This window comes from Prionailurus bengalensis, chromosome A3 (genome assembly GCF_016509475.1).
Source record: "Prionailurus bengalensis isolate Pbe53 chromosome A3, Fcat_Pben_1.1_paternal_pri, whole genome shotgun sequence".
Classification (NCBI taxonomy): domain Eukaryota; kingdom Metazoa; phylum Chordata; class Mammalia; order Carnivora; family Felidae; genus Prionailurus; species Prionailurus bengalensis.
In genome coordinates, this window is record NC_057354.1 from 121,531,551 (window position 1) to 121,555,837 (window position 24,287).

The 24,287-nt window shown below is 39.6% G+C and overlaps 1 protein-coding gene across 1 annotated transcript; it reads right to left on the reverse strand.

Annotated features, from left to right (window-relative positions):
- Positions 1-771: 771 nt before the first annotated feature.
- Positions 772-23,489, reverse strand: FAM228B (family with sequence similarity 228 member B). The gene is given in 11 exon segments (XM_043553342.1): positions 772-897; positions 1,494-1,589; positions 1,591-1,639; positions 4,426-4,533; positions 11,357-11,513; positions 11,608-11,695; positions 16,438-16,518; positions 17,140-17,331; positions 19,843-19,911; positions 22,409-22,539; positions 23,350-23,489. Coding segments are annotated over 10 exon segments (1,065 nt in total). The 5' UTR covers positions 22,508-22,539; positions 23,350-23,489.
- Positions 23,490-24,287: the final 798 nt, after the last annotated feature.

A 24,287-nucleotide genomic window follows, 5' to 3' on the forward strand; every position in this document is an offset into this window, starting at 1 on the left:
GCAGGAAAATCAGTTAGGAGGCCAGTGCACTAAGCCAGTTAAGATCACAATGGCTTGAGCTGGTGGTAGTAGTGAGGAACTGAAAAGTGAATAAACTGACAGAAGTCAGTACCTGTTAGACGTGGGAAGTGAGTAAAGCAAGAAATCAAAGACAACACTTGGATTTTTGTCCTGAGGCATCCTGATTGGATTATAATCAAGGGGAAATCTGGAGGCAAAGCGAGTTTGGCAGCAAGAGGGGAACAAATGCAAAAGTAAAGAATAATCCTTCTGGGGGCTGGTTAAATTCTAGATACTTGTAACCACTACAATATATAAGGAGGGTTCTAAGGTATCAGTATAAAGCAACTTACTTTTTTTCCTCGCTATTTAAGCCTGTTCTGTTGATGTAGTTCTCCTGCCCTGCTTTACCTGTTTTATTTTCCCCATTGCACTTATTACCAGCTCACATATTACACACTTATTGGTTTATTGTCTGGCTCCCCCATCAAATATAAGTTCCTAAGGATCAGAGATTTATCTCTTGTTTACCACTATGCCCCTCAAAGATTGCCCGGCTCAGAGTAGGTGCCTGTTATATTTTGAGGAAGCAAGCAAGCAAGCACAGGGGAGGATACTAAAACATGACAGTAAAAGGAGTTAAACTACAAAATAAAGTTTTACTAAAACTTCTATGAGTGAGTAAAAATAAAAGTAGCTCCCTTGTCTTCTGGGGGTGGGAGTAAGGAACTGGAGAGACAGAGAAGAAGATGGAAAGACTGTATATTCAGACTAACACACCATTCCCATACTGATTTCTAACCAGGAGATGAGGAGGGTGGGCTGTGACTTCTCCTCCAAATCCACTCCTAAAACAGGCTCTACTCCAGAGCCTTGTACATAGGGTAGAGAAGAAAACTGAAGGAGAAAAGTGGAAAGTAGACCTAGACCTAGAAGCAGTAGACTACGCTAGACCAGTCACATGGTCACCAAGTTTAATTGTAGTCACCTTAGGATGAGAAATCTGTGTTCTGTGAACACCTACATTTGTATACATTTTACATTTGGGGGCTTTTACTTTACTCCTTAAATTTTACCACATTGAATTTAGTACATGGTTCTTTTGATAATTTTCTGCCTGTTTTGGTTGAGTTAAGGGAAACAAAATTTAGGGCCTGGCTTGGGTGTGATAAGTGGTAAATAGTAGAGATACTAGAGATGGTGGGGAGACAGAAGAAGGGCAAAAATTCACAAGAAAGTAGGAAAATCTGATAGCCCACCCACCAGAGGGCATATCCATTGTGAAACTCTCAGGGAAATTCTCTCCATTCCCTCTGAATGCTTCTCAGTTTCTTCTCCTCTCTCCCTTGCCTTGTTTGGGAGTAAAGGGGTACAGTCCCCTGCCTCCTCTCCTCCTGAAGGCCTGTCATACAGAGAAGCTCCCAGCTACTCAGACTTTGGCATCAGCAATTGCTACCTTATGAATGGCAAAACAGGACCACCCCAGCACTCACCGCATCCTGGTCCTCATCCCTTTCTACTTCTTGGCTGAGGGCCATGGAAGAAAAGTGCCCTTCAGAGTTGACCTCTTTGGGACTTGGTTTCTTTTCTCTCATGAAAACATAGAGGCTCTTTTTCCAGAAAGGATGATCCTTTGTTTCTGCAGGAAGGAACCAGAAAGAATTCTCTTAAATAGCAACTCAATTGCAGCGTTTAATATTTTAATTTGAAGTTGATGAGTTCTAACGTTTATTTATTTCTGATAGAACACAAAGTGGGGGAGGAGAAGAGAGAGAGGGAGACACAGAATCCAAAGCAGGCTCCAGGCTCTGAGTGGTCAGCACAGGGCCTGATGCTGGGCTCGAACCCACAGACCATGAGATCATGACCTGAGCTGAAGTCGGTCGCCTAACCGACTGAGCCACCCAGGCGCCCCTGAAGTTGGTAAGTTCTATTTGAATCTACATTTTTATGAAAAAGAAACCCAAATAAATAGCATTACCTTACTCTAATAATAGTTTCATTTGAAATCTCTTTGCTGCTTAATCAAACAGCTGAGTGAGGCTCTTTCAGGGTCAATGACCCCCTCAAAGAGCTGTCCACTGTGTCTTCCCAAGGAAGGTCTAACTTGCCAAAAACAAATATGCCTCCCCCCATTCCCCAATACCATAATTGGGATATTTCCCTAATTCACAGACCAGAATCTAATCTTCCACCTCCTTTTTCCAAGGGGAACTCACAGACTTAAGTAGTCTAAAATATCGGCCCCCCAGGTACTCCAACTTGCAATATTCTCCTTCAGATCTGGATCCCACTCTGCTAGGAGAGATATTTGAGGACAAAACCCCTCCTTTTACATTATATATAGAAATTAAATAGGATTTAAATGTTTACTGTCCTAAAACCTGACCCAAACAGGTATGCATGAGACTGTGGCAGTTAGGGATTATACAGAAACTTACTCTATTGAAACCGAGTATACAAGAGTGTTTCTGACACATTCCATTTTAAGGCCTTTAGCTACCAAGTGAATAAGGCTTAGCGTCAATACTTTCTATTATTCCTTAATTTCAGCTCTCATTCAAAAGGCAGCCAATAATTAAACCACACCTCTAGAACGACGGCCAGCTCCATCTCTAAAGTCATTGGTTTCTACAGTTAGTCATTCTCTCTGCTGCCCATGCCAGCATCAAACATCTCTAAAAGCCCTGTGCCTTCTGCCATACTGCATTTATTTATCAAATTCTGAGCCTATTCAGAAAAAGGAATTACTTTGCAGCTTACTTTGGGGCTCTTTAGGGACAGAGAATTGTACACCAACATCCTAAAGAACATTACACAAGCTCATTTTACTTCTGCTTTGCTAGGGCTGTTTTGTTTTGTTTTGTTTTGTTTTGTTTTGTTTTGTTTGAGAGAGAGAGAGAGAGAGAGAGAGAGAGAGACCATGTGCAAGCACACTTGTGTAAGCAGGGGAAGGGCAGAGAGAGAAGAAGAAAATCTTACGCAGGCTCCACGCTCAATGTGGAGCCTGGCACAGGGCTCAATCCCACAACTCTGGGATCATGACCTGAGCCAAAATCAAGAGTCAGACACAACCAACTAGGCTACCCAGGCACTCCAGGTTCTTGTTTTATTATCATCAACAGTTTTACTGAGGTGTAACTTACACATCATAAAATTCATTCATTTTAAGTGATTCAAATCAATGATTTTTAATATATTTACAGAGTTGTGCAACTATCACCATAATCTAATTTTGGAACATTTATATCAGTCTAAAAACCTCATGCTCATTTACAGTCACTCTCCATTTCCCAGCCCTAGCCCTAGCTCAACAACAATCTACTTCCTGTCTCTATAGATCTGCCTTTCTGAACATTTCATATAAATACAAGCATACAATATGTGCTCTTTTGTGATTGTCCTCTTTCACTGAGTATAATAGTTTTGAAGTTCATCCATTTAGTAACATGTATCAGCACTTCTTTCCTTTTAACCACCAAATACTCCATGTATAGATATACCACATTTTGCTTATCCATCTACCAGCTGATGAATATTCGGGTTATTTCCACTTCTTGGCTATTGTGAATTCATGTATAAGTCTTTATGGACATATGTTTTCATTTCTCCTGGGTAGGAGCTGAATTGCTTAATGTTTCACATTTTGAGAAACTGCCAAACTATTTTCCAAAGTGACTGGACCATTTCACATTTCCTGCAGCAACATCTGAGGGTTCTCATTAGTTTTAATCAGATAGTTAAACACGTTATGTAACTATATAGAGAGATCTCTTACTTTAATTCCATAACTAGTTAATTGAGATGATTCCCTCAGTCACACACACAAGAGTAAGGACCACCACTCTGCTTATAACATCTCTTCACTCCGACTATACCTACTATCCAACAAAAGTAGTCCAAAATTCCATTTTTACGGCTCCAACTCCAATGAAATATCTCCTAACTTTTAATTTTAACAATTTATTTTCTGTCTGTGCTTGTTATTTCTGAATGTATCAGCAGTTTGTGGGGTTTTTTGTTTGTTTTGAGAGAGAGAGAGAGCATGTGCACATGCAAGTGGGGTAGGGGCAGAGAGAGAGGGGAGAGAGAATCTGAAGCAGACGCCATGCTGTCAACACAGAGCCCGATGTGGGACTTGAACTCGTGAACTGTGAGATCATGACCTCAGCTGAAATCCAGAGTCGGATGCTTAACCAACTAAGCCACCCAGGTGCCCCAGCAGTTTGTTCTTTAAGACCAGAAGAAGTTGAGGAAAGTTGCCACCTCACCCAGACACAGAGGTGGGAGATGCCTGATGTCACACTACAAGACCCCGGTGTATGCCTCAGCACTGCTCCAAGAACTTGAAAGGATGGTGGGAGTGGAAACACAGCCAGGCGTCTTTAATGAAAAAACAGTAAAGCCATGGAATGCCAGACTTACTTGTAAATGAGTGCTTTTCCTGCTTCTTGAGATTCCAGGGGATGAGGAGTTCTTGCCACGGGTTTCAAATCAAAATTACCATTGTTAAAATTCACTTTCACTTTTAACCTTTAACAAGATAACATGCGTGAGAATGTTTTGAAGGATATTTTGAAAACGAAACAGTGATCTTTTTTTTTTATTTTTTTATTTTTATTTTTAAAATTTTTTTTTTTTTCAACGTTTATTTATTTTTGGGACAGAGAGAGACAGAGCATGAACGGGGGAGGGGCAGAGAGAGAGGGAGACACAGAATCGGAAACAGGCTCCAGGCTCTGAGCCATCAGCCCAGAGCCTGACGCGGGGCTCGAACTCCCGGACCGCGAGATCGTGACCTGGCTGAAGTCGGACGCTCAACCGACTGCGCCACCCAGGCGCCCCGAAACAGTGATCTTAAAGAGTTTTGTTTATATACTCCTTAAAAGAAGTTTGAAACACCACACACCACCTTGCACATTTTAAAACTGACACACCTAGGGGCACCTGGGTGGTTCAGTCGGTTAAGTGTCCGACTTTGGCTCAGGTCACGATCTCACAGTTCGTGAGTTCGAGCCCCGCGTCGGGCTCTGTGCTGACAGCTCAGAGCCTGGAGCCTGCTTCCCATTCTGTGTCTCCCTCTCTCTCTGCCCCTTCCCTGCTCATGCTGTGTCTCTCTCTGTCTCAAAAATAAATAAACATTGGGGCGCCTGGGTGGCGCAGTCGGTTAAGCGTCCGACTTCAGCCAGGTCACGATCTCGCGGTCCGGGAGTTCGAGCCCCGCGTCAGGCTCTGGGCTGATGGCTCGGAGCCTGGAGCCTGTTTCCGATTCTGTGTCTCCCTCTCTCTCTGCCCCTCCCCCGTTCATGCTCTGTCTCTCTCTGTCCCAAAAATAAATAAACGTTGAAAAAAAAATAAAAAATAAAAAAATAAAAAAATAAATAAACATTGAAAAAAATTAAAAAAAAAAACTGACACACCTAAAATTTTTCACTGTAAGTTTAAGTAACTTTGTTTCTCATTTTTCTTGTAACTCTTGTTTCAAACAGATTTGGGATAAGATGAGTGTTGTTGGTCTTACTATGAAACTTTAAGGATATAATTTGATAAAATGGATTTTAACCAACATATTAATAAAGCACACCAAATCTGAAAGTAATCACATAAAACTGTTAGATGAGCATTATAGCCAATGTACTTTGAAAATTTTATCAGTTCCACAAAACATTCCAGTTATATTCATAAGAAGTATCACTAAATTATAGGACTTTATTCCAAATTCAGAGCAACCCAACCCAGACCAAGTACCCTGATTCTAAGGCAAGTCTTTAAATCTATCGATCATCAATCAACTAATTAAAGTAAAATAAAATATACATGACAGGGAAATACAGAAAGACCTATGGGTTGAATTCCCTTGCTTCATCATTAAAGGAATTCTCTTTAAAGACAGTATTTTTAGGGGCGCCTGGGTGGCTCAGTTGGTTAAGTGGCCGACTTCAGCTCAGGTCATGATCTTGCGGTCCGTGAGTTTGAGCCCCGCGTCGGACTCTGTGCTGACAGCTCAGAGCCTGGAGCCTGTTTCAGATTCTGTGTCTCCCTCTCTCTGACCCTCCCCCGTTCATGCTCTGTCTCTCTCTGTCTCAAAAATAAACGTTAAAAAAAATTTTTTTTTTAAATAAAAAAACAAATAAAAAAAAAAAAACAAATAAAGACAGTATTTTTACTTATCCCTTTATTTGGCACCCTGGAATTTTTTACACCCAGGTTGAAAGGTATGACTTTCTTTTAAAAAGTGAGTTAAGATGTGATGTGAATGCAGGCTTGTTCCCAGGCAGATCAATTTTTAAAAAGAGTACATATAGGGGCGCCTGGGTGGCGCAGTCGGTTAAGCGTCCGACTTCAGCCAGGTCACCATCTCGCGGTCCGTGAGTTCGAGCCCCGCGTCAGGCTCTGGGCTGATGGCTCAGAGCCTGGAGCCTGTTTCCAATTCTGTGTCTCCCTCTCTCTCTGCCCCTCCCCCGTTCATGCTCTGTCTCTCTCTGTCCCAAAAATAAATAAACGTTGGAAAAAAAAAAAAGAGTACATATAGACTTCAGAATCAGGAAAATTGAGTTCCTTAAAACTATCTGTGAATACCTTAGAAAGTCTATAGAAACCCACGCTGTCTATGCCAGTTTGAAATTCACAGCTTAGAGGGAATCCACTCATTCTTGGAGGCATCACTATCTCACAAGAGATATTAAAGGGGAAAAAAAAGTCTTCTTAACACACACACACACACAGTAGAGGCCAGATTTGTGGGAAGCTGGGTCCATCTATAGTGGTGGGCAGCAAGAGCAAGTAGAACACACCTGAAGGCAGATGCCAATAACAGAGTTAACTTGATACTAAGCCATGTACCAGCTATAATGTGAGGACACCAAACTTGAGACTGTCACACTAAGCATAGACCTTTTAAGGGAGCTTAAGTGGGCCCAGGTTAATGGTATCCTAGCTACAAGCAGAGGCAGAAACAGAAACAAATCCTCCCCTAGACTGGGCCAATAGGATACCCAAAGTTCAAATCATGTCATTAAATCATAAATAAAATTCACTAAGCAAAGCATACAAGAAAATAAACCATTATAATTGAGAATTAGCAGAGAAAACAATAGATTTAGCTTCTTCAAGGAATACAGAATTTGGAATTATCAAATGTAGAATGTAGTATATACCAATGTATTTTAAAGAAAGAAATGATCCAATCACCAATATAAGAAAACAGTTAAGAGCCTATCAGAAATGAAGAAGCATATTGGAAGGAGGAAATTTAAGAAATTTAAATGCTAATATTGAGCACACTGAGGAAAGAATTAGTAAACTGGAAAACATATTCAAAACATATTCCATTCTAAGAAGATGGAAAATATGAAAGACAAATTAAAAGATATTAAGATATAAAAAGGTCTAATATATGTCTGAATCCAGAAGCAAAAGGGAAAGAATAAAGAAAAAACAATAAAGAGATCATTGCTGTGAATTTTCCTGACTGATGAAAAACATGAATACAGAGATCCAGAAAGCACAATATATACCAGTAGGTTAAATAAAAAGAAATCCGTACCTAGACACCTGTAGCAAGAGTGCCAAACACTAAAGACAAAGATTTTATAAGCAGCCACGGAGAAAGGACAAAAACCAGAATGACAGCAGACTTCTCATAAACAATAGAAACCAAAAGCAAGAGAATTATATCTTTAGAGCATTCAGATAAAATAAGTTATCAACCTACAATGCAAACTGTCTTTAAAGAATGAGAATAAAATAAAGATATTTAAGGTACACTAAAATTGAATATTAAAGGCTGAATTTCAGGGGGAAAATGTCTCCACTATTACAGTATAAAATGGAAGACAGGGAGGCCCTGGGCATCTCAAGTCAGTTATGCAACCGACTTTTGGTTTCAGCTCAGGTGAGGAACTCATGGTTTGTGAGTTCAAGTCTGCGTTGGGCTCTGCACTGACAGTGTGGAGCCTGCTTGGGATTCTCTCTCTCCCTTTCTCTCTACCCTTCCCCTGCTCGCTCTGTTTCTCTCTCAAAATAAATAAACTTAATAAATAAATAAATAAAATGGAAGACAGAATGGCAACCCTCCTCTATGGAGGAGTCCCTCCTCTATAAAGCGGTCTCCCATATTGATTTTCCTACAGATATGTCTGCTAAGTCTCAGATTCACCCAAACTAGACATCATTTTTTTTAATTAATATCATTATATAAGACAAACATTGAATGATTTCAGTCCCAAGAAACTGATGCTCCTCTTCGTTATTTTATTTCTATCCAAGATCCCACTGTTATATTTTCTACTAGGCTGGGTTAAGTGTCCTTCCTCTGTGCTTCCATAATAACCTGTGCATATCAGTATTATCACATTTGCCACATTGTAATGGAATTATCTATTTTAAATGGCTATCTTCTCTAAGTTATTTAAAGCAATTACAACTCAACGCATGATACTTTGATTGAATTAATTTGATATAGGAGTTGAACTGTGTCCCCCAGAAAAGATATATTCAAATCCTAAACTCTCATCTCTGTGAATGTGACCTTGTTTGGAAATAAGGTCTTTGTAGATGTAATCAAGTTAAAATGAGGTCATGATGGATTAGGGTGGGCTCTAATCCAGTGTCAGATGTTATAAGAGGGAAACTGGATGCAGACACAGAGGGAAGACCATATGACGATGGAGGCAGACATTAGAGTGTTAAGGCTGTATGTAAACCAACTAAAAAGACTGCCAGCACCCACCAGCAGCTAGAAAGGAGGCAAGGAAGGAGCCTCCCCTAGAGCCTTCATAGAGGGAATGGCCCTGCTGACATCTTGATTTTATACTTCCAGCCTCCAGAACTATGAGAGAATAAATTTCTGTTGTTTTAAGCCACACAGTGTGTAGCACTTTGTTACAAATGCCTTAGGAGACTATATATAAGATAAATCTCAAATCTGAATTCCTCTCTGACTCTTTTCCCTGGCCTTCCAAATCTGGCCAACAAAATCTAAAATTCCTTTGTTTCATCACATCAGTCTCTTCATTTCAATTCCTTTTGCCACATCCTGAGGCCTTTATCAACAGAAGATAGATCCTTATAAAACTTCAACAATCTCCAGCTTCTTGTCCTATCTTATCTCCAATCTATCGCATACATCATATGCCAGATTAAAGTTTCCAGGATTTCATGCTGTCCTCAATGACTCCCCAATCCCTACATGATAAAATCCCAATTTTAAGCTGGTATTGAAGGCTTTTCACAAAATGGCTCCAACCTAGTTTCACAGACTTAACCAGTGACTGGTCATCTACTCATTCACTTCACAGATAAGCAGACAGTTGCAAACTGTGTGATAAGTGAAAAAATACATGTATGTCAACTGGTGGGACAAAAGAGGGCCTGGACCAGACTGCCTAGTATAAGGAGGTGAACTGTAAATATTTCACAGAGGAAGTGTTAAAGTAGCATTTAACAAAGTCTTGGGAACAGTGTTTTCCTCAAAAAAAGAATGGGCACAGAGCAGAACACCAGAGAAAGGCACCATCAGTGGCAAAGAAGTATAGGAAGAGATCAAGAGCTTCAGGTAAACAAGTGCAATGCCCTACTCCCTTCCTTGTATCCTTCCCTACTATAAAGCAAAAGCCTTAAGCTGCTGGAAAGAGGCAAGTAATTCTTCCCACCCCCCTCCAGAACAACAAGCAAAGATATACTGCTTCTGGGAGAGAAAAGCAAAACCTGCCTGCCTATGGAGGAGGAATAAGAGGGGTACACCCAGGAGCAAGGCAAGGATCCACTGCTACTAGGATAAGGACAGAAGCAAAAACCCTCTGTCCCAGGAGGAGGGACAAGAAACAGCTTTCAGTCCAGAATCCTATACCTATACCAAGCAGACATCTGCTACTATTGGCAGAGGAGCAGGAAACTATCACCCAAGAAGAACCACACAAGGTAGTTTGACTGCCACAGACAGAAGGGGAAGGAACTCTAAAAACATGCTGCTCCTGAGGCCCAACCACATAGAACATGCCTAAAACTGAGGCAGGACAAGAAAACAGAAAAATTCCTCTGCTGCCACTATGAGCCTAGCAATAAGCAACAAGCATAGCAGTGTACTTCTGGGCATGAAGCAAGAACACAGAGAGACTCACCCCACACCTCTCACACACACCTCTGTGATGCAGGCTTGCAGAGATAGCCAAAAAATGAAGAGGGAGCAGGAACACTTCAGAAAACCCTTCTGGCCTACCAGCCCCCACCCTAAGCACAAGATAACAGCAGCCCACCACTAGAGGTATTTGAAGCCTAAGGTGCACTAAAGGTAACAATAGCAATAATACCTAAACCCAGCTCAACTTCTGACTAGATAAGCCCAATTCTCCACACTAATGGTTGACAGAAGAAAAAGCATATCCGTTTTCGAGACATACTCCATCTATACTGGTCTACCTCTAATGCCTGGCATTCAATCAAAAATAACAAGACATGCAAAGAAAAAAAAAGGCAAGACACAATAACCTCAAATATCGAGCATTTAATAAAACATTACAAGATATTGGGGAGAGGGGCAAGACAAAATAACCTATTGTCAAGAGTGAAAGCAATCAACAGAACCAGATTGAGAAATGACCCCTCCCCCCTACCATGGGAACTATCAGATAAAGAATTTAAAATAACTATGATTAATATGTTAAAGCATCTAGTGGAAAGGTGAACATATATAAACAGATGGCAAATTTCAGGAGAAATTAAAACTATTTTTTAAAAATCAAATGGAAATGTTAAAAATAAAAATCACAACAGAGACCAAGGATTCCTCTGATGAGCTGATCAACAAATGAGGCACGGCTGAGGAAAGGCTCAGTGAACTTAAAGATAGGGTAGTAGGAAAAAAAAAAAAAAAAGATGGGTTAGTAGACATTGTCCAACTGAAATACTATTAGGAAAAAAAATTTTTTTAACACAAAAAACAAACTAAGAACTATGGAGCTATGAGACAATATCAAATGGTGTAACATACATATAAGGAGTCTCAGAAGGAAAAGAAAAACAAAGAATGGGGCATAAGAAATATTTCAAGTGATAATGGCCTCAAATTTTCCAAATAGTAAAAGATGTCAAACCACAGATACAAGAATCTCAAAGAACCCTAAGTAGGATAAATAGAAAGAAAGGAAAATAAAGACGACATAACCTAGCTAATGAAAAGCAAAGAGAAAATCTTGAAAGTGCCCAAGAGAAAAGAAACATCACAAAGGGGAACAAAGAATTATGGATTCCTCATTGAAAAATGAAATTTTAAAAAAATCATAATTATGACAAAATTTATACCACTGTCTCCAGTTTTCAAATTCCAAGAGGTTCAATAATTTCTATTAACCATTACCTGCTCCTTTTACAAAATTCACTTTCTATGTAGGTTGTAGGCAGCATAAGCCATTTATTTGGAGTCATAAAGTGCCTTGAATTAGAAATTCTTGGAAACCTGGAATGCAGTTTGGCCTTCTCAACCTCTTTAAATTCTTTCATTGTACATATTTTGCCTGTAGGAAGATTAGTAACCTAAATCAGCACCCTTAAATGCAACTCCCATTGCTTCTGGGTTATGAAATCACGTAACAATTAGGCACTAAGTACCAGTCTCACACTGAAGAAGAGTTCTTTTATCATCATCTTTGTCATATTGTGCCTTTTTCAAAGGATCACGAAATGGTGGAATGGTAACCTACAAGAAAAGCAAGTGTTTAAGGACAGGATTGCGTCTTTTTCAGTGTATCCTAATCATCTGTGTATGACACCTAAGCCTGAAAAAATCAAGAATATAGTATCTACAAACTACTTCAGTTTATCCATTTACAAAGAGATGGGAGCACTCCAATACATCTCTTTGCAAGGCCCACCAGTCATGGTTAGCTCTTGTGTTAATGGTTTTTTCAGATTATTGTGGATATTCTTCTTAGACACTATACCCAAATTCAATAAGTTGTAGTTTCTTAAAAGTTATGACATGGAATGTGAAACTATGTTAATAAATTATTCAACCTCAGTTACATAAAAACCCATTGGTCTATCTTGAGCTTTGAATGGATCTTTTATCCATGTCATGGATTATTTGGAAGAAATTATATCACTGAGTTACGTGAGATCTTCCAAATTGTCAATACATTTCATTATGCTATAATCACAGTCATTAACATCATTATCAATCTCATCAGAAAATTCTAAGAGTAGCAGAAAGCTGTAACACTCATGATGCTGAATATTTTTCCAAAATTCAGTTTTTTGCTTGAAAGCTCACATTTTATCATTGGCAACAAACACTGTCAGTTATTTTTCTTGAAGTGACTTCATTACTTTTCCAAAAAATGTCTGCCAAATATCCAACACTTAATAACTACAATTTATAAATCATTCTTTAAAAAAAAATGTACCATGAAAAAAAAAATCAACCAGTATAGCTGACAATTCAAGCAATCATGCTGCATTTCAGTAGGCAGAAGTACTATTTCCATATTTACCATATTTAAAAAGATGTGTACTTAGATGTGAGCAAGATTTAATAAAATTAATAATTTTTAGTGTTTGGTCAAGGACATCCTTAAGTGAAATTGCAATTTTTTAAATGTGAGTACATGGCAGTGAAGAATAATGACTGGTATGATTTGGTGACACTGATTTAAGTTGTTCTAAGTACCAACAGCTTTACCCACCATTGCTTTTGCACAATCAGAGTCAATGTCAACACTATAAAAAAGGTAAATAATATTTGGCACTATTATGAAACAATTGGCCTAATAGGTCCCTTAAAAGGGTTTCAGGGCTCTCAAAGATCTATGTACCTCACTCTGAGAACTGCCATTATAACCTCAAAGTGTTCCACTTAAGAGGTCACCTATCAGGTTCATTTATAAAAGCAGAATGGTTGGGAACAACCAGTGGCAAGCTGGTGCAGCCACTCTGGAAAACAGTATTGAGTTTCCTCAAAAAATGAAAAATAGAACTACCCTACTACCCAGCAATTGCACTACTAGGCATTTATCCAAGGGATACAGGTGTGCTGTTTCGAAGGGACACATGCACCTCCATGTTTATAGCAGCACTTCAACAATAGCCAAAGTATGGAAAGAGCCCAAATGTCCATCAATGGATGAATGGATAAAGATGTGGTGTGTATACACACAGACACAGACACACACACACAGACACACACACACACAATGGAGTATTACTCAGCAATCAAAAAGAATGAAATCTTGCTATTTGCAACTATGTGGATGGAACTGGAGGGTATTATGCTAAGTGAAATTAATCAGAGAAAGACAAAAATCATACGACTTCACTCATATGAGGACTTTAAGAGACAAAACATGAACATAAGGGAAGGGAAACAAAAATAATATAGAAACAGGGAGGGGGACAAAACAGAAGAGACTCATAAACATGGACAACAGAGGGTTACGGGAGGGGTTGTGGGAGGGGGGATGGGCTAAATGGGTAAGGGGTGCTAAGGAATCTACTCCTGAAATCATTGTTGCACTATATACTAATTTGGATGTAAATTAAAAATTTTTTTTTAATTTTAAAAATTAAAAATTTTTTTTAATTTTAAAAATTAAAATTTTTTTTTAATTTTAAAAATTAAAAAAAGAAAAAAAAAGAAAAGCAGAATGTCAAAAGAACTTGAATTTTGATACCAAAAAGATATAGTTTCAAATCCCAATTCTGTCCCTTAACTAGTTATTATACTAGTTAGTAAACTAAGGCTCTAACTTTAAACTCTCAGTTTAACTCCTACCTATTAAAATAGGGACAATTGGGGCGCCTGGGTGGCGCAGTCGGTTGAGCGTCCGACTTCAGCCAGGTCACGATCTCGCGGTCCGGGAGTTCGAGCCCCACGTCAGGCTCTGGGCTGATGGCTCGGAGCCTGAAGCCTGTTTCCGATTCTGTGTCTCCCTCTCTCTCTGCCCCTCCCCCGTTCATGCTCTGTCTCTCTCTGTCCCAAAAATAAATAAACGTTGAAAAAAAAATTAAAAAAAAAAAAAGATAAAATAGGGACAATGGCACATGCACACACCCCAATTTGGCAAAAAACAAAAAACAAAAATCTGCTTTGCCTGCAAATGCCAACAGTTTAAAATGTCTATGACTCAGGTGCCTGGGTGGTTCAGTTGGTTAGATATTCGATTCTTGATTTGGCTCAGCTCAGGATCTCACGGTTTATGAGTTCAAGCCCCACATCAGGATTTGCACTGACAGTGTGGAGCCCGCTTGGGTTTCTCTGTCTTCTCTCTTTCTGCCCCTCTCCCACTCACTCTCTCTCAAAAATAAACATTTAAAAAAATAAAATGTCAATGACTCAAGGATTTTAATTTTGTTTAATAATATCCACTATTAGCAGGCTGCCTGGGTGGCTCAGGTGGTTAAATGTCCTATTTCAGCCCAGGTCATGATCTCGCAGTTGAGTTCAAGTCCTGCACCAGGCTCTGCACTGGTTATGAGAAGCCTGCTTGGGATATTCTCTCTCTCTCTCTCTCTCTCTCTCTCTCTCTCCCTCCCTCTCTCTGCCCCTTCCCCACTTGTGCTTTCTCTCTCTCAAAATAAATAAACTTAAAAAAAAGAAAGAATATCCACTATTAGCAAAAGTGTGGGAAAATGGACTCTGGTAGGGGTATAAATTTATACAACTATTCTGGAGGACGATTTGGCAATATGAATCAAAATCATGCATAACCTTTAACTTAGCAATTCTACTTCTAGCAAGTTACCCTAAGGAAAAAATTAAACAGTTACAGGGAAGTTCATCATGTCATTTATAACAACAGTATGTCCAAAACAATCTAAATGTTCAAAACAGGGAATATGTTTTTAAAAAATGGTGGTATAGCAAGATACCATATATGGTTAGAAACACCATATATGTTCTGCTATTTACAGCTGTGTGATTGTGAAAAGTAACTTAACCAGTCTGTGTCTCACTTGCCTCATCTGCAAATTACTTCATGTGGGAGTAGTAAAGATGGGGGAAAAAAAAAAAAGTCCTAACATTTGGTTAAGCCCTCAGTGTAAGTTAGCAGTTATTATTAATAGAATACTATGCAATGATTAAAATTATGTATTTACATTTATTGACAAAGAAAGAGCAAATCATAAAACTATTGAGAAAAAAAGGGGAGCATCTGGGTGGTTCAGTCAGTTGAGCAACCAACTCTTAATTTCGGCTGGGGTCATGGGACTGAGTCCCGTGTCAGACTCCACACTGAACATACAGCATGCTTGAGATTGTCTCTCCCTCTGCCCCTCTCCCCTACTCATGCTATAGTTCTCTCTTGAAATTTTAATGTTTACTTATTTTTGAGAGAGAGACAGACAGACAAAGCATGAGTGGAGGAGGGGCAGAGAGAGAGGGAGACAGAATCTGAAGCAGGCTCCAGGCTCTGAGCTGCCAGCACAGAGCCTAACGCAGGGCTTGAACCCACTAACCTTGAAATGACCTGAGCCGAAGTTGGACGCTTAATGACTGAACCACCCAGTCGTCCCAATCTTTCTCTCTTTAAAACACACACACACACACACGCACACACACACACACAAACCTATTGAGGAAAAAAATGCAGGGTATGAACCTAATGTGTGTTACTCCATTTTTGTAAAATAAATCTATTTTACAAAGAAACCTTGGATATCCAAAATGATACACAGGGAAGTGTTAATGAGTTCATTCTGGGTAATGGAATTGTGAGTGGTTTTATTTAAGTATCAATTCTGTTCATTTATCATGAAAATGTATTACATTTGTAACAAACTTTTTAGAGTCTTTGAAAATTTTAAATGTTACCTATCATCCGAGTATTATATAATATTTTCAACTTTTACTGAAGTTTAATTTACTTTGGACTTTGTTGTTTTTTTATTTGGTTTTTTTTTTTTTTTTTTTTTTTTAGTTTATTTATTTTGAAAGAAAGCATGAGTGAGTGGGTAAGGGGCAGAGAGAGAGGGAGAAAGAATCCCAAGCAGTTTCCGCACCGTCAGCACAGAGCTTGATGCAGGTTCAATCTCACCAACTGCGAGATCATGACCTGAGCCAAAGTCAAGAGTCACCAAGGCACCCCTGGACTTCGGGATTTTTTATTCCTAAGATATGGAGATGGGTAACAATTCTTAAGATGTTACTGTATTCTGGGGCACCTAGGTGGCTCAGTCAGTTGAGCCTCCAACTTCAGCTCAGGTCATGATCTCACAGGTCAGTTCATGGATTTGAGCCCCACATCAGGCTGGCTGCTGTTAGCACAGAGCCTGCTTTTGATCCTCTGTCCCCCTCTCTCTGCCCTTCCCCCACTCACGATCTCTCAAAAAAAAAAAAAAAAAGATGCTACTGCATTCCTGGGGAATCACTAAAGGACTACCCATACATTAGGGCTGCTCAAAAAAACCAACCACATAATATCAAAAATTAGAAGTCTATCGTACCTTCAGAAAATTCGGGTCCTCTTTGTTCATATAAAAAGGATCATACTCTTTCGGATCATAATGCTCTATAAATGCATTTCCCTACAGGAAGGAAATAAAACTACACATAACAAGAGGTACACAACTTTGAGCATAACAGGAGTCAAGAGTCAAACACACAATTCCATTCTTCTGCTTCAAAACGGCATTAATCACAAATACAAAATGGAAGGGAAGGCCAAATTTGAAGTTAAACTTAAGGTAGCCAAGTAATAAATATTATAGTGATAGAAGGGATCTACTTAAAATTTGTTATAATTAATAATGAATGTTGGAACACTAACAGATTTGGGAAATTGTTTTTAAATGTTTAGTAGTCAACATCTCAGATCTCTTAGAAATGCCAAAACAGAAATATCTTATAGTTTTGTAAATAACTGTGTTCTAGAACTATACCTATCTATTGAACCTAGAGGCCAAATTTAATTGGTATACAAAAATATTATATGAGAAAAGCAAAGAATAATAACTCTAATATACACATTTAAATCCAGACCTAACCTTCTTCCCTCCATACTTTCCACATGTCCTAGATTTAGGAATAGTATATGCTCTAACAGAGTAGAGGTTATACATATATACAGTGGAAGAGATAAGCTGTTTGAATGATTACAATCACCATTTTAAACCAACTGAAACAAGTATCAAATGACTTCTTAGTACCTTTTTATTTACATGTTTTAAAAAACCATCTAATTCTTCTTGTCTCCTTTTTTTAATATTCTTATGTGAACAAACTTTTTCTATAATTTTCTTCTGGAGAGGATCTGCCACGTGGTCAGTCCATCTTTTATATAACCTCTCTTTTCTTCTTGCGTTTAAGAAGTCATGATGTTGTAAATACTTATCTAGTTCCTATTAAACAATGACAGAAAAGGCAATTATCCTAAAGTTATTTTGTACTAAAATTTAAACTTCATTTATATTCCTAAGAATAACTCACAAAGTCATTCACTGATTTATTTGGCTTCTACTGTGTGATACACACTACACTAGAAATGATGAATATATAGATTAATTAGACAGCATGCCTACTCTCCCTAGAGAGATAGACTACAAGACAAATACACAAAATAGGATGGACAATATAGCAACATGTATGTGTATATATAATATACACATATGTATACATATATACATATAGGTAATACATATAGATTGTCTGTAATATATATATAGATATAAGCATGTATCTATAAAAGAACTAAAAACAAAGACTCAGATACTTATATACCAATGTTCGTAACAGCATTATTCACAATAGCCAAAAGATGAAAACAACCCAAGTGTCCATCAGCAGATGAATGTATAAACAAAATGTGGTATATACCCAAAATGCAATATTATACAGCCACAAAATGGAATGAAGTTCTGATATAGGCTACAACATGGATGAATCTTGAAGACAATATGCTAAGTGAAATAAGCCAGACACAAAAGGACAAATACTGTAGGATTCCACTTACATGAAATTATCTAGAGTAAACAAATTCATAAAGACAGATGGTAAGCCAGAAGTTACCAGAGGGACCTCTGGGGAGGGAGGAATGGAAAGTCATTACTTAATGCATATACAGTTTTGGCTGGGGTGATGAAAAGTTTTAGAGATAAATAAATGGTGATGGTTTCACAACATCCATCTATTTGGAAATAAATAGTAATGATGATTGCACAACCTATGAATAATTAATGTCACTGAATTGTACACTTAAAAATGGTTAAGGGGCACCTGGGTGGCTCAGTCAGTTAAGTGTCTGACTCTTGATTTTGGCTCAGGTCATAGATCTCAAGTTCATGAGATCAAGACCTGTGTCAGGCTCCACATTGGGTGTGGAACCTGCTTAAGATTCTCTTTCTTTCTCCCTCTGCCCCTTCCCCTCAAGTGTGCACTCTCGCTCGCTCTCTCTCTCTCATAAAAAAAAAAAAAAAAAAAGGTTTAAAATAGCTAATTTTATGTTATATATATTTTATCACAATGGAAAAGAGTGACTAATTTTCTTTTTTTATTCCTACAGCGGGACACATTTGGGATGGGCCTTAAAGGAGTTACCTAGGGGGCACCTGGGTGACTCAAGCAGTTGACCATCCAACTTAGGCTCAGGTCATGATTTCACAGCTCATGAGATCGAGCCCCACATCAGGCTCTGTGCTGACAGCTCAGAGCCTGGAGCCTACTTCAGATTATGTGTCTCCCTCTCTCTCTCTCTGCCCTTCCCCAACTCGTGCTCGCTTGCTCTCTCTCTCTCTCTCTCTCTCACAAAATATAAGGAGTAATCTAGGAAGAGAAGGTATGAGAGAATGTGGAAGAAGAAAAATCTATTGGAAAAAAAAAAGACAAGAGTAAACAGGCATAAATGTAGCACAACCTGGATGAAATGGCAAGCAGCCTGTAAATAAAGAAAATGACTGATTTAGGCTATACACTAAACTTTTTTTATCCAAAACTTATCCACCTTTCATCTAGCAAATGAAATCATATGATTACTACAATCAACCACATGAAATTCAAAATGAAAAAAAATAAACCAAGAACCCTGAGAGCTTCTCTAACTTATACCCCTTCTTAGATTCAGGTCATAGCACACTTCAACCTTTTTTTTTTTTTTTTTTAAGTAGGCTTCATGCCCAGAGCAGAGCCTAATGCAGGGCTTGAACTCATGACCCTGAGATCAAGACCTGAGCTGAGATCAAGAGTCCGATGCTTAACCAATTGAACTACCCAGGAGCTCCACACTTTAATCATTCTTAACGAATAGCTCTTTTCCTGTTACCCACTCCAGTGCTCACCACACGTGGACATTCATCTTGTCTTATAATTAAGCCCGTGCTGATACAGTTAAAGCCTTCTTCTACCTATGCATACCTGAGTAATAATTAGTCAGTGAGTCCCAATAACAGCTCTTAAAACTCGTAAGAATACACAGTGACTCCACAGAAGCCCCATTAGATGAAAGAACAAGTGACTAGGGGAAAACTCTTATATAAAAGTATCTGTGAGGGGCATCTGGGTGGCTTAGTCGATTAAGAATCAGACTCTTGGTTTCAACTCAGGTCATGATCTCACAGTTCATGAGTTCAAGCCTTGCATCTTGTGCTCTAAGCACAGAGCCTGTGTGGGATCCTCTCTCTCTACCTCCCTCTGCCCCTCCCCTGCCCACACTCTCTCAAAATAAATAAATAAACTTTAAAAAAGTACCTGTGAAAGAATCCCCACAAATAAAAAGATAGGAAGTCAATTAAAACAATCTCAGATTTCTCTTAAGGTTAATCCTAGGCACTAATGAGTGTTTTCAATTCTATTTTCCATCTAAAAGGGAAAAACAAAATTAATTTTTAATCATGACACATTCTGTAGCCAATTCTTACCTTAATTACATGATTTTCTCTATATAATATTGATTGAATAGCTGCATCAATATCTTCTTTAGCTAATACCTATAATTACAGAATGAAATTTTGAAAATCAAATCTTAAAATCAAATTATTAATACTATCTGGACTCACAGACATCTCCGTGGAAAGTTCTCCATAAATACAATTTTTCTACCTCAAATCATATCATCCAGTACTTTTAAAGAGCATTTGAATCTTTCTGCTATTTGCTATAGCTCATCCAAGGGCAAAAAATAACTCAAATCACAGACATTTTGAATTCCAGCATGGACAAATGACTTGCCCAGAGTCACATGGTAAGCAGAACTCATCTTTTTTTTCACATTTCATAAAAGGCTTTCACCTTTATGGGTTAAAACACAATCAGGCCTCTATTTGAATTCATTCAATCATTAGTGAATTCTACTTTAATTCATTTAGTCATTATAGCTATCAAATACTAATAATAAATTTGTTTATATACAAGTCATTTTTAGATTTTAAAGCAACACAATCTTCAGGAAATAGTCCATAACATTAATTTTTTTCATTTTTATAACAAATCTTCCACGATTAATATCCACCAGAAATACAAGAGGTTGTAATTAATGTCATTGAATTGTACACTTAAAAATGGTTAAAAATAGCGAACTTTGATACTATATTTATTTTACCACAATGGAAACATGATTAATTTTTTTTTAATTTCCCAAAGTGACAGACATTTTGGGTGGGCCTTTAAAATCCATTCATAACTACACAAAAAATATTCTCAAATTAACTATCATTGGAAATAGCTGTTTTCAGTTCCACTACTCTTGTTTTCAAAACAGATGAGTAAAATCTGAAAATCCAAGAACCTAACTTCCCAAGGATGGTTAACACCCAAGTAAATTAAGGGTCATGGGAGTTAAGCAACAACTAGAAGCCTAGAAAATCCTGCCTGCAGACAAGAATTTAATCTCAAATGTATCTAACTCCAGATTCACTTTCTTTGTTCTTTCTGCCTCACAGGATTGCTATTCCTGGCAAATCTGTTGTTCTCAAAACCAAGATGGGTACTGAATTAATATTCTAGACAAAAATAGAAAAAACAACAATCTGAAGACACTGGAGACTGACCAAAAACAGGGAGAAACAAGAATGTAGTCAATAATTAGAAAAAGAGACTAACGGCAGTGGATAAATTTTCAGTTTTTATGGACTTTTGTCTAAGAGCAGGCCTCCATCAGAGCTAAAGGAGAGGGCTCAAACTCTGAAACATGAAGTTTTACAAAATTCAAGAATTAGAAGACAGAGTTCAGGGAAACCAGAGTAGCTGGAAAGTCAAAGGAGAAATACCTGAAAGGAGAAAGTCATAGAGCGGATGCCATAAATTTTACAAATTAATTGACCAAATCTCTGGCAGATCCTTGAACTGTGTATGTACAAGGCAGACTCCTTTGGAAAACAGTTTGGCACTTTCATAAAAAGTTAAATTCATTTACCATATGACCCAGTCCTTCTACAACTAGATACGTACCCAAGAGAAATGAAAGTGTATGTCCATAAAAAGACATGTGCATGACTGTTCCTAACAGCTTTATTTGTGACAGCCAAAAAATGCAAACAACCCAAATGTCCATCAGCAGGATGGGTAAACTATACAGCATTTAGCAAATAAGTAAATAAAATACTGATACATGCCACAACACAGATGAATCGCAAAATAATTATGCTGAGTAAAAGCAGCCAGACAAAAAGCATACTGTAAGATTACATCTGCATAAAATTTTTTAAGGGCAAAATTAACCCAAGTGACAGCAAATCAGTGATTGCCTTGGTTGGGGATAGGCAAAGGAAGGAGGGTAGGTACAGGAGGAGGAAATTTGGGGCATAACGAATACGTTCATTCTCTTCATTGTGGTGGTTTCACGTGTGGCTACCTGTGTCAAAAATGTTCAAACTGTACACTTCAAATATACGCAGTTTACTGTGTACCAATTATACCTTAATAAAGCTGTTTAGAAAAAAAGAAATTACAAATATACAAACATATATAATACAACATATATATATATATGTTTTCCAAAATACAAACATATATAAATTTAGGTGATGCAGTTTGCAAGAGTACTTCAGGAGAGTGGCGGCGCCTGGGTGGTTGGGTCAGTTGAGCACCGAACTCTCAATTTCCGTTCAGGTCATGATCTCACAGTTCATGAGATGGCACCCCAAGTCCAGCTCAGTGCTGGCAGGACTCAGCCTGCTTGAGAGTCTCTCTCCCCTTCTGTGTCTGCCCCTCCCCCGCTCACGTGAGCTCTCTCTCCCTCAAAAATGGATAAACTTTTTATTTTTTTTAAGAGCGCTTCAGGAGAAACTTATTGTTTGTTATACAGTAAAGGCCTATAATCAATTACCGATGATTCCACCTTAAGAAACTAGAAAATGAAAATACAAAGTAGAATAAATGGAATAAAGGACAGAAATGAAACACAAAACATAGAAAAACTGTTAAGCACAAGCCAGATCTCAATGCAACTACCCAAATATAAACTTCAAAATGCCGTACTACCGTTACCTCCATAAGATGAAGTGGCTGTGGTTCCAACCATTCTTTCGAGCTCTTGGGCTTATGAAGCTTGTCAGTTAGCATATCATCACTGTCTAAATTTGTCATTGTGGTCACAAATAACGGAGCTCCTAGAAAAACTAGAAGATTCACTTACTCATTAATGAGGCTTCAGTCCTATTTTCTCTTAATTAACAAGCCTTGGCCACTACGAACAGGTGTGGAACGGATTCTGAATTAGCAGCCACCCACACAGAGGCCTTCACCATAGTTTCTGATGATGTCTTCAGACCCAGCCTCTTCTAAGCAGGGGAGGTTCTCTCTGGACTGACCCGCGTCCCCCTGTAATTCCAGGCTTCCCACGTCCTCCTACAACACAGCCCGTCGGAGCCGGGGTGGCAATTACCAGCCGGGTCTCTAGGGGTCGCACTGCAGCACTTTCCTCACCGAGGGCCGCCAACCCGGAGAGTTGGAAGTTCCTGGCTACCGAAGCCCACACAAGCAGGGCTGCTTATAGAAGGGAGGGGTTTTCAGACCATCTCTGCGTGACCTCAAGCTCTAGGACGCCCAAAGCACTCCCCCCAACACATACACACACAAGGACTGTCATCTGAGGGGGAAGCTATCATTATGGCTTGCGCCCGCTGTAGACTTACAGCACCCACGACCCCCATCCCTCCCCTCCCACCCCGTCCGCAAGATGCGTGCGTGCTCTGCCCGGCCCGGCAGGAGAGTTGCAGACCACGACAGATACCCCAGCTCCTCCCTCCCCCAAGACTGACTGGGCCCTCGACTCCCTGCAGCACGCGGGGGCCCGGCCCGACGGCCCACGGCCCAGCAGTCGTCGGCTGCGGAAAGAGAGTGAACCCGCCCGAGCCTGCGGCCCCCTCAACTCGGGCCCGTCGCCTCGGAAAGGCAGAACGTTCGCGTCTAGCGTCTCCCGACCGCACCCCCAGCGGACCCTATGCCGCGACAGACGACGACGAGTCAGAATTCTGCGGGGCTCAGGGCCTGGAGAGCGGCCCCGGAACTCCTGAGCCGCACCCAACTGCGCTCCTCAGGTCCAATCCGGCGGGTTTGTAACCTGGACACCTGTGGTGCCCGCACTAGTGGGCGGGTCGTGGTTAGAGAGCCAAACCGAAGCCCTTCTCGGTGACAGGCAGCCATCGCAGCCAATAGCGAGGCACATCGCCTTCCCGCCCCGCCCTCCCCCGCGACCGTTGACGGGACGGCTTTCCCTGAGTGCTTGGTTCCTTCTGCCTCCGCCAGGCTCATCGTGCTCCCCTGAGCCCTCTGGGCGTCTCCCGGCCAACTCGACGAGACAGTGGTCCTCCTTCCTGGCCTCCAGTCCCACTTAAGGAAACACCCCAGGGATGACCGGGAAGGGGCGCTGCCCTCAGAATTATCCCTTAGAAGGACGAGTGTTTGTGGAGGTTTCCCTTATGAAGACGGGAAATGTCGCTTTAAATGCGTTAAAGGTTTATTCAGTCCCCTGTATCAGAGCCTATAGTTGGCGCTGATGCTGGTCTGCGAGCGGTAAGAGAATGTGAGGACTCAGGATCAGCTGATCTCATTCAGCCTTGCTTAGATCATTGGCTGTGCATCCCGCAGGTGTTTTTCGCTTTGGGGTTTATTTTTATTTTTATTTTTATTTTTTTATAGTTTTTTTTCAATATATGAAATTTATTGTCAAATTGGTTTCCATACAACACCCAGTGCTCATCCCAAAAGGTGCCCTCCTCAATACCCATCACCCACCCCCCCTCCCACCCCCCATCAACCCTCAGTTTGTTCTCAGTTTGTTTTTTTTTCAACGTTTATTTATTTTTGGGACAGAGAGAGACAGCATAAATGGGGGAGGGGCAGAGAGAGAGGGAGACACAGAATC